Source organism: Pyxicephalus adspersus, chromosome 4 (assembly GCF_032062135.1).
Source record: "Pyxicephalus adspersus chromosome 4, UCB_Pads_2.0, whole genome shotgun sequence".
In the NCBI taxonomy this organism is placed as follows: Eukaryota; Metazoa; Chordata; class Amphibia; order Anura; family Pyxicephalidae; genus Pyxicephalus; species Pyxicephalus adspersus.
The window spans coordinates 47,341,267-47,352,911 of NC_092861.1; the positions used below are offsets into that span (position 1 = coordinate 47,341,267).

The 11,645-nt window shown below is 40.1% G+C and overlaps 1 protein-coding gene across 1 annotated transcript in view; it reads right to left on the reverse strand.

Moving 5' to 3' along the window:
- Nucleotides 1–7,639: 7,639 nt before the first annotated feature.
- SERPINI2 (serpin family I member 2) overlaps nucleotides 7,640–11,645 on the reverse strand; it is a 20,771-nt gene continuing 16,765 nt past the window's right edge. Inside the window, exons 8-9 of the mRNA XM_072410397.1 lie at nucleotides 11,538–11,625; nucleotides 7,640–7,941 (exon numbers count right to left, since the gene is read on the reverse strand). Of these exons, the coding sequence (XP_072266498.1) occupies nucleotides 7,865–7,941; nucleotides 11,538–11,625 (165 nt within the window). The 3' untranslated portion in view covers nucleotides 7,640–7,864. The remainder of the gene's footprint in view (nucleotides 7,942–11,537; nucleotides 11,626–11,645) is intronic.

Below are 11,645 nucleotides of genomic sequence, written 5' to 3' on the forward strand. Positions count from 1 at the left end.
CAAATGAACATTCAATACATGGCAAAGGAAATCATAAACACTAAAAGATAGTTTAAGACTATGTACACACGTGCAATAATTATCATTGGAAACAAACGAATAACGACCGATCATCCGATAATCATTAAAAAATAAGTGCGCAACAACTGGCCAACGACGACGATAACCGAGGAATGTTGCTGGAAACAAACGACTGTTCCGGCGGATCTGATTAGGCGACAAATATTTGCTATCTGTTGTGTTTACGGTCGTGTAGTGAACATGGATTGTTCTGCGGTACACTTTCTCTGGTACATGTCACTTCCTGCTTCGTTCAAACGAACGTATCTAGTGTGTGTACATTATTGGTGGATTATAATTGAACGATCGTACTGTTACAGCAGGTACAGAATTGTGCACATTCAAAATAATAGTGAATAATCAGTAGGTAATTGTTTGTTTTTCAACTATTTATTGCACGTGTGTGCGTAGCCTTAAGCTACGTACACACTTCCAATTATTATCGTCGTAAAACGAACGACGAACGTTCCTGCACGATATATATGAACGATCGTATAGCACCGATCCTGCACATAGAGGTAACGACACGATCGTTCGTAGATATTGTACACACAATAGATACGATCGTTTAAGCGATAGAGGAACTATGTGCACGACAGGAAAGTGAACGGACGTTCGTTCATCACGCATGCTCTGAACACGGACGATCAACGAACGACCGTACACACGAACGATGTTCAACGATCGTCGCCCAATCCGATCCGCCGGTCCGGTCGTTCGTTTCCAACAATTTTCCTCGTTCGTCGGCGTCGTTGGTTACTTTTTTACGAACGATTTTTTGCCCAATCGATCGTTCGTCGTTCGATTGGAACGATAAAAATTGGAAGTGTGTACGCACCTTTAGAGGCAACACAGAAGATGCTACTTGTTTTGCAGGTTCTTTTGTCTAACATAAACTTAGTAAACACACTCAGTGAATGCTGCTAGATGTGATTTTAGTAATCATTACAAGCAGAAGGAATAAATACTGAACTCCGGAGACAGTGTTCTTCTGTTTTAAAGTTTCATAGCTAGTCAGTTTAAAAGAAAACACAAGTCCATCAAGTTGAACCACTAGGGAAAAGCATATCCCACATATAAAACCCTATAGACATTAAACTTCTTTTCCTCCAGAAGCCCTTTGTCCCTAGCATGGCCTTACAGTGAATAATTGGAAAGAGAGTTCTCTATATGGACCATTTATATCTTTATACAGGGTGATCATATCCCCCTCTAAACGTCTCTTCCTGAGGGAGTTGAGATTTAGCAGAGCTAATCTCTTCTCATAGCGGAGTTCCTCCATTCCTTTTATTAGTTTAGTTGCCCTTCTTTTTTGTGAACTGGTGCACAAAACTGGACTGCATATTCCAGATGTGGTCTGACCAATGCTTTGTACAGGGGCAGGATAATGTCTCCATCTCTGCAGTCTATTCCTCTTTTTATACAAGAAAGTACTTACACATAAGCATCTGTATAGCGATTTGGCATGATTGATCGCTAAAAAAATATTGTGGGACACCTGTGTAAATGATAGATTTTCACCTGAGACAATCATAAGTGTCTTGGCAAAGGAAGTCTAGCACCTGTAGAATGTATGAAACCTACACTGAGATAAAGGATAGGATTTTTGTCACTGGAAACAATCATCTTCTGCTCTTCTCCACTGACATTCATAAAGATCATTCAAGATCATCATTCATTGGTCCACCGCAAAGCATTTATGAACAGCATCACTGTCCCAATCCTTCTCTTTACTAAAGATTGTTTCCAATGACAGTGATAAGAAGTTTATCGAATGTCCAAATAAAGAAACAATTGCTGTACACACATAGAGGTTCTATTTAATGAAAAGGGCAGGGAGTAGGACAAGTGATTGGCACTCAGAAACACTCTACTCCATAGGAAAGCACATAGCTCATTTCTAATCAACCATTGATCAATCCACCAGTGTAATACAATGCCAGGATAAAGAAGGTTGGGGGACTGCTGTACACACCCCAGATTTTTGCCTGAGACGCGCACTGCCATTTGTCTTGCATACATATGAAGCCTAATATTGCTCAGTAGTTGAATATAAAAATACCACCTACTGAGTTCTGTTAAAATGGACTGCTTTTGTGTTGTATTAACAGGGATATCATGCAATATGTGAAAAGGTTTTTTGCTTGATGTCTCCATAAGAGAATGTTAAATGTTAAAGCAGCACTACAATCATGCTGGCAAAATTTAGGAGAAGGAAGGTCTATATAGCAGAAAAGGACAGATGTGCCTTCTGCAATAGAACATACTTACCTGCTTGTTCACTATCTTCTTTTAAAAAAAAGAAGCTCAGATATGCCAGACTGAATAAACTCCTGTGTGCATGTGTGGGAGTTACATCCTCTCGGCTTGGCCAATCAAGAGGGCCAAAGGTCAGAAAAAGAAGAGAAAGAAAAGAAAATGGAACAAGGGCAGATGGGTGCATTGGCCAGTATGTTTATTTTATTGCAGATGGGACATTGCCTGTCCCTATTGCATTATAGGATCTGCCTGATTGCAACTTTTTTTTAATTGTAACATTTAGTATCGCTTTAAATCAGAGGCTTTAGCATTTTAAAGCGGTAGTAAACTCAAAACAAAAAAAACAAACAAAAAAACACTATCTTTAATCCCACAGATCAGCCTATCCGTCGGGAGGTTTCTTCTATCCAGTCCCACGTCGTCCCAGTATTCGGGCCAGGCGCAGAGGGAGCGCCGGGTGCCGACATCTTCTTCTCTCTTCTTATGGGTTCTTCTTCCTACTTCACCCGATCTCGCACTGTGCAGGCATGAGATCGGGTGACGTAGATTGGGAAAAAAATTGCACAACCCTTTTAAATACAACCCTTTTAAAGTAAAACGTTTGAGTTTAGGTACGCTTTAAGCCATTTGATTGGACAGGTCGGGCCAGTACTATCTGAACATTGTGAACAGGCAGGTGAGTTCATTTTATTGCAGGCATATCCCATCTCTTTTGTGATAAAGAGCCAGTCTGCTCACAATTTTTACATTTTAGGTTTATTCCTCTTTAACATGCAGTTCTAATTTATTAAATTCCCCTTATTATGCAGTGCAAATGACCTGCAATATATAGAAATCTGTACCAAGCAATCTGATATCACTCAGGTCACTTTATTATTTAATGTTTATTGACTGCTAAGAATAAAGAGACTGCGTGTATCCTACCAGCAACAACATCGGCTTACTAAATAGGTTTGTAAATGGTTAAAATGATCATTTTTCCAATCTATAAAGAAAAGGTACATTTGTGCCAACTTTCTTTAAAAAAAGTAGATCTAGGTTCATATTTGCATTTGTCACAGCGAACAGAACGGATGATTTTAATACATTTACATTAATCTTAATTTTTTTTTTCCTTTTACTGGGAGACAGTACCATATATTTGAGAAATGATCCTGCTAGGTCTCATCTATGGGATGGAACGCATCAAAGTACTGTTCTCCAGCTATGACAATATAAGCTGACAGATCAATGCAAATATCCTATTACTTTCATCTGGTAAAGTCAGGTGCAAGAGTGGATTAATTTTATCCGTGCAACCAAATAAGAATAACATTTTAATGAATTCCCCTCCGAGATTGCAGAGCAATCATGGCAAAATACAGCTTAAGACCAATACATAACTTCAGGCCCAGTTTGACTGCAGGGTTTATTGCACTACAATTTATGTTAGTCTCTAAGAGGCAGTTAAAAAAGCTGGTAGACATATTGTTACTGGAGAGAAGCCAGCTCGGTGGATTGTGATACCTTTTCCGAACATTTTGGCCTGGTAAAAAGTATTATCTTAATTAAGCTGTATTTGTCATTAAATCATTATAGTAATAAAGGTGATTGTTAATATAATTTAATATCATTATACAGAGCTTGCATATTTAGGTAGTCAGAGCTGTGCGGAAAAGAACCTGCAGGTCAACAGAAATATATAAAGACACATATTGTTTTTTTGTCTAGTGAGAGGTTTAAACATAAAACATTCTCTATCAGCACCTTATCTGCATGGATACTAATATCTTGTAAGTAACTATGTTGTGTTGTGTCACTGCTTTATTAGACATCATGGTACCTTATCCACTTATCCACTCTAAAGGTTGTGTCACTGTGGTGGCACACACTACGGAACCCTCACCCCTTCTTTTAATGGTTGTATCAATGCTCTGTCACACACCATGACACCTTAATCTCTTGTTCCAGTAGTTGTGTCACTGCCCAGTGATTTGGCACCATCACTAAAATAAGAGCTGAGGGTACCATAAGAGGTAAGGGGTATCATAGTGTGCAGCAGCACACTGCCACAACCACTGCAACAGGCGATGGGGGTACAACAGTGTTTGTGTCACTGCACCACTACATATCACGGTACCCACATCTTTTGTTCCAGAATTCATGTCACTGCTCTGCCACACACTATGGTAACCTATTGATCTGGTGGATTTGTTGTTGTTCCATCGCACACTACAGTACTCCAACCTTTTGTTCTTGTGGTCATGTCACTGCTCCACTGCACAGTAAGGTACTCTCATCTCTAGTTCTAGTGTTCCTGTCATTGCACCACCACGGACTATGGTAACCTCACCTCTTGTTCTAATGGATTTGTTACTGTTCCATTGCAAACTACAGTGCCCTCACCTCTTTTCCTTGCTCAGTGACTAGAAGAGGCAAGGGTACTATAGTGTGTGGTGATACAGCGACACATCAACTTGAAAAGGAAATGTGAGGGTATTGTTGTGGTTGTGTATTGCACTCACACAGTGAATGTAATGGTCATGTCCTAAGCAGCCATGTATGCTCAGTCACACACTAAGGTAACCTCACCTTTTGTTCTAGCAGTCATGTCACTGTGCCACAATACCCTCACCCTGTCTTCTGTCACTGCTCAATCATACACATAGTACATTCACCTCTTGGTATAGTGGTTGTGTCACTTCACTGTTCAGTATCTACAACAAGGGGTGCTGCCATTCCAGTGAATCTAGTGGTTGCGGCCCCACAAACAGCACTACCCTCACGCCTTGTCCTGAGCAGTGCGGTAACACATCAGCTATAACAAGAGGTGAAGATACTGCAGGTTGGAATGGAAGCAGTGAGGTTTTTGTAATCTATGGCAGTGCAGTGACACAACCACTGGACTCACTGTGAAGGTAGAGTGTAACAACTGCTGGATTCACTGGGGCGATGCAGTGACACAACCGCTGGATTCACTGGGAAGGCAGAGTGACACAACCACTGGATTCACTGGGGCAATGCAGTGACACAACCGCTGGATTCACTGGGGTGATGCAGTGACACAACCGCTGGATTCACTGGGAGGGCAGAGTGACACAACCACTGGATTCACTGGGGCAATGCAGTGACACAACCGCTGGATTCACTGGGGCAATGCAGTGACACAACCGCTGGATTCACTGGGGCGATGCAGTGACACAACCGCTATGGCAGCACTCTTGTCCTGGAGGTCATGTGACTGATCTGTACATGTCATGTGACCAGGTGTTGTGGTGCAGTGTGTGGGTGTAGTTGCAGGGTGTGTAGAAATGCTGTAGCTTGGCTCGGGACGCCTCAATAATAAAAAATTAATTGATAAATCATTACAAAGTGTTGTAGACTCTACAGTGATTCACACACAGCCTACTTTCACACATGTCCCCACCAAACCATGCACAACTTTCACACATTGTACATCACTACCCCCACCCTCCATCTCTCGGTGACCCCCAGCACACGTGTATCGGGCACTCACCGTGACTACAGGGGGATCGGCCTATCTAGATTGAATAATGCTGCTTTTATCAGAGGACGGACAAATGTTTAAATCGCGGAGATGATTGTTTTAGTTGTTGCTAGGCAACTACCCCTCAGCAACAGGCGCATCAAAGTCCCGCCCCTCGGCTATTACTTGATTGGTGAATGCAGATAGAGTTTTTTTTCCCAGTACTCTGGAACTCTCCTGCATGGGTGACGTCGGAGAAGCGCCCCGCCCCTTGCAGAAGTGATGCTCGTGATACTGTCCATGTACCCGAAGCAATATTATCTGACAGGACTTTGGCGTGTCTATCTGACTATTGTGCTATCTGCTCATCAAATCATGCTACCCGTAGGATATGAGCTGACAAGAGCCCAGGGATGTTCATGGGCAGTGGGCGTGATTAGTGACGTCTATAGCTGAGACTCGCCCCGCCCATTACATTGTGCTACTTTATCAGCTCATGCTACCTCATGCTGGTGTGCAGGTAGATTTGTGACGCCCTTGATAGTGGGCGTGTGCAGTGACGTCACTGCCAGCGCACTATGAAGGTTGTATCTGGTAACGCTGCGTGTCATACATTTCTCACAACTTCCAATGTTATAACCCTCACATCTCCCTCACTGTTTGTCCTAAGGACCTGGAATTTGCAGGGTTCACTCAGCTAGTATCACTGAAATCTTCAATAGGTTGCAAGCTATGGGGTCAGAGGTGTAAAGGCTTGAGAACAAACCAGGGGCCCCCTGGAGCCATAAAAAAACATGCTAATTGCAGACCACCGGGGTCACTTACATGCCAAAGAGCATTGGGAAGGGACCAGTGAGCTGTGAGCTGTGGTACCCCAGATTTTTAGCTGCTCCATATAAAACCATTATATCATGCTACCTTGTCACGCTATCCACTAATCTTTCAACCCCAGTTTCTCTGAAATATTAAGATATAGGTAACTGGAATCAAAGGAGTAAATGTGGGACTTTCTATGCACCCCCCAACAAAAAAATCATGATCATGGCAGCATGGTGTAAAAAAAAAAAAAAAATCTTACGATGCTACCCTGTCACACTTATTGAACTTATGTTCTTCAAACCAGGGCTGCTATCGGGGGAGGGGGTACTTCTGTGCCTGGTCCCGATTAAAAGAAATTTATTTCTGCAATGCTGTAACTTTTAGCGATGGGGCAGGAAAGTTACGTAGTATGTTCCCGGAAATGTCTGATGTTTGCTCAGTTTTGAACTCCAGTTTCTTTTTTCTTCCTATGGGTGCCTCACCCGATCTAACACTGCACAGGCACGGGATTGGGTGATGTAGCCTGCTGGAAAAGGGAAGAAAAGAGAGCCGATCTCACCGCACACTTTCTTGGAGCAGCCAAGAGCCTCCTGGGATGCACTCCCGTTCTGTTTTGATTTCAGAAGCCATAAAGACAGAAAGGGAGGCACCTCACCTTTTTTTTCAGGTGTTTCCGGTAAAATAAACAATATTTCTACTTTATATAAAAGTGTTGTCTACCCTTTATGTACAGTAAAAATTTGAGTTTGGCTCCACTTTAGGGCTGGGAGGCTGAAATTTTGAGTACCAAATTTTGATATATATATATATATATAAGGTTACCCCATATACCCTAAAATGTAAACTAAAATGTGCAGAAAATAATGAACAGAAGGATTTTGAACATCCATTATAATTTAATTTGGACAAACTAATTTTCCAATATAAATCTCTATGATTAATAGCTGATCATGTAGATTAATTACGCGTCATAGCCTTTTATTAAATGTACAAATCTGTTTTTTTTTTTTATTTAATCTATTAAATAGATGGATTGTCAGAAAGAACATTGCAAGGCTACGAGAGACACACTACATATATAAGAATGGAGCGATGTCCTTCTAGCCTTTTAGTTTTTTATTTGATCATATCAAGCTACAGTCCTCTTACACCTCAAGGCAGCGACTATAAGATATGTCAAATGTAAATGGAAAAAAAAAAATGACATATTTTGAATGGCTGGACACTGAGAACGGCTCGAAAAATGTGACTTTATTTTATTTATAACGATTCTACATCTCGACCCCTTGCATCACTCAGATCTGGATTTGTCACCTTTCCCATAAACAGAATTGATCCTGGAAAAGAACACAACACATTAGAAAGCAATGATATTTGACAGGATGATCATGAAACAATGCCAATCAATAAACAACTGTGTTTGTTTTGAATAATCTTTACTTTGAAATATGTTTGTTCAGATTATATTAATTAATCGTGTCTCAGACTATAAACAGGGGTTTATTTTAGTTTGGGGTTCATTTTTCAGAGACACCAAAAAACGATGTTATTTTCATTTCCATGTATTTCCTGCGGTATGTGCAAGGAAGCTATACATCTTAAATTCATTTCTCATATTTAAGAGGTCATGCAGCACTGGCTTTTCCATGAAATCATACATTAACCTGTTCCTCCTCCCGTCATACTTTCCAGCTTGAATGCAGCAGAAAGCATGAGATATCACTCTCAGTTATGATGGCCATTACCTTTAACAGACAATAAATCAGCTTCTGTGGTCTATTTTGGCAATGGAAGTTGCAGGTGACATTGTCATACATCATAAATTTTTCTCAATTGAGGAATTCATGAGCATGCTGCTGTAATAGACAATCCATTTCTGCCTGTAATTGTGCGCAGAAGCAACTATACCACTAATATTTATTTTAAAATATTAAAATAAATTATATAGTGTATAACATATACTGGGGAAAAAATACAGCACAAAAACAAATTGTAACCAACTTATTCTTTATAACACAAACTTGAAAAGGAATGGGATTTTCCTATAAAGCAGCAGTCACCAACCAGTGGTCCGCAAGAAAATTTTGGTGGGCCGCAGAAAAATTACCTGGCCAGTTCGCCCCCCAGCAGGGTCCTTCTCCTGACCCCACTGATCATGTCCCCTATTTATTACCTATTTATCTACATAGACCATGTATCAAAGCATCAACCCTGAGGAAGCCAATTAGGACGAAACACATCAAGTATATGACTTCTAAAGATTTACACAGTTGCAAGCTTTTCGTGGAGAGATTATGAGTATAGTACTAACATCCGAATCCCATGACTGTATAATGGGACATGGATGCAATATGTAGTACTTCATGTAATTATGTATGCAAATTATATTAATACATAATTATAATATATTGATTTTTTTAGCCAGAAACCCCTCTTTTCTTTGTAGTTTTTTTATTTGTTGTACCAATCATCCAAGGAGCGGCTACCAATCATAAAATTGAATAACCTTAAAATACAGAGGCACAATACCCAATTCTGTTTAGGAAGCAGGTCTGAGCCTTCAATAGGGGAATGGGAAGGTTCTGGCATCATGACCTTACTTTGGGGGAAGTTTCTTCTCCTTTGAGTGACACCCGGCTCCCCATGCATGTGCAGGATTTAAAACTATGAATTTGGTGGTCTGTGAGGTCCTAAAGGTTGGCAACAACTCATGTAAAGCATGAAGTAGATTTGCTTAGGGCCTGTTCATTTTATGCATACAACACCTTGGCGCTTTGCATTCACACTTTTCTTAAATAGGAACTATACTTAAAATAACAAAATCACACTTACCTTTCCTTCCACAGAGCCCTCTATCCCTCCAGCGCTGCCCTTGATTTGGTCCCAAACTGTCCTGTAATCTTCCTTCGTCCCCATGTGGAGGAAGCACTGGGTGCCACCATCTTCCTCCTTTTTCTTTCTTCTGGCTTTGTCACCGATCTCGCACTGCGCAGGTGAAATCGGGCATGCCAGAAAAAGTAGCTCAAAGCAGCTCTGTGCCCTGATTCAGTCTTTATCGCCACTGCAGTAAAGACAAAGGGGTAGGGCTTCCCCTTTTTTAAAAAAAAAAATTATTCCGAAAAAAAAAGATGATTTTGACATTATATAAAAAGGTTATCTACCCTGGTGATACTTGGGTGGAAGGTTGACTTTAAAGTCAAAATATATGTCGAACCATTTTTACTTTTAGGAACAGAATCCCATTTTTACAAATGAATACCTGAAATAGTTAAACTGAATTAGCTAAATTTTCCCTCAAAGCCTGCAAGCACTGGAAGTGTGCTACAATCATCTATCTGCTGTGATTCTTTGATGAAGGGAAGCAGGAGATACATTTCAAATTGCTAGGTGAACAAACCAGTTCAGCAGCAAAATGCTTTCTTTCTCTTATGTACAGCTTTCCTTCTGGACAGGATATGACATATTTAGACATAATGGCTGCTTCCATCACTAATGTACTGTGAATTAGAGCAAATTAATAATCTGCCCTAACACCTGCTTATGTAAAAATGCATGGGTCAGCCTAGTGTAAATGAGAATATCTAAAATCCTTGTAATTTTTTTTCTTTCTTTTTTGTCCTTCTGGGGAGATTCCTACTTATTTTCTGTCCTGATAAAACAACCAGAAATGAGATATGTAAGAAAGTTGGAGATATGTAATTGGAAAATTGTTATTTTTGTTCTGGTGATGACGGCCACAAGAAATAATAGAGAGGTTGAATTCCACCAGCAAGAACACGCAAAGAAATAAAAACCATACAAAGGTTAAACACTCCCCTTCTCAATCATAAACTCATACAATTGTGTTGTATTAGATTTTTAAATCAACATCGTCTGCATGATTTTATCATTTTCTACAACTAAACTAAACGTACCCATGCTGTGTCCCTCATCCCTCGCCCCCACACTGCATAGGTTAAATGCTTGTGTGACTTAGTGGGGATAAAAAATAGGAAGAACAATGTGCATTATTCCTCACTCGGCCAGCAGCTGTCCTCTGTTGTCTAACATCTTGTGATGTGGGTGAGTCCTACTTATCAGGATGACCCACCACATTTAAGAGCAGCTCAGATTTTGGCTTTAAATAATGTGTGGGAGAGTGCAATGTGAAAGTCAGGAGGAAGTAGCAAAGAATTAATCTCTGCAGAGCTCTCCAGTAGCTTAAAGTCCAACTCTAGCTTGGGCAAAGAATGCAAGGTTTTAGTCCCTATCAGCTCCAGCTGCAAGATTTACCTGAATAAAATGGGGCCTTGAGCTTTAACAATTTCTGAAATTGCTAAAGTTAGCCTAGCATGCAAGACTCTATCAAGAAATTTATTTTGGCCACATTTAAAAATGGGGGACAGAAATGCATGCCATATGTGTTACGTATGATCACCACTCTAATACACAACAATTGCAACAAAAAAAAAGGGTTATTATTTTGGGCCCATTATGATTCATTTAGCAGCCCATTCATTTTTAATAGGCTTCCTTAAGAGAATGTACATTGACACACTTGTATTGTTGAACCCCAAAAAAGTAATTGGACCCTAAATCCAAGCAATCATAGTTGACACTTTAACTTAAATGTTATGAAGACAAGCACACGCTTGTTATTCATTCATAGTGTGTTGTGTCTTGGCCAATAATGAAATCTGATTTGTGATTTTGAGTGACAAACAAATACTATGCACTGTCAACCTTAAAGTAAATCATTTTATTTGCCGTCATCTGCTCAGCCATTAACTAGATCAGATGTCACAGTAGCACATAGCAAATTAAGTCAAGCGACAGCCTTTGTCATGCTTTATTCAGCTAATGTATTGTAGTATATGGACTAACGTGATTAAAAGTTAAAATTAAAAAGAACACATTATAAAACAGGATTTAGTATTTATAAAGATCAACCCACCTGACATATTGTGCCGAATGAAAAACAGAAAAGGTCGATCAGCTACAAATCTGTGGTTGGTCATGCTCATTGCAGCTACCTGCATTCCTAGAAAATGCAATATTAACA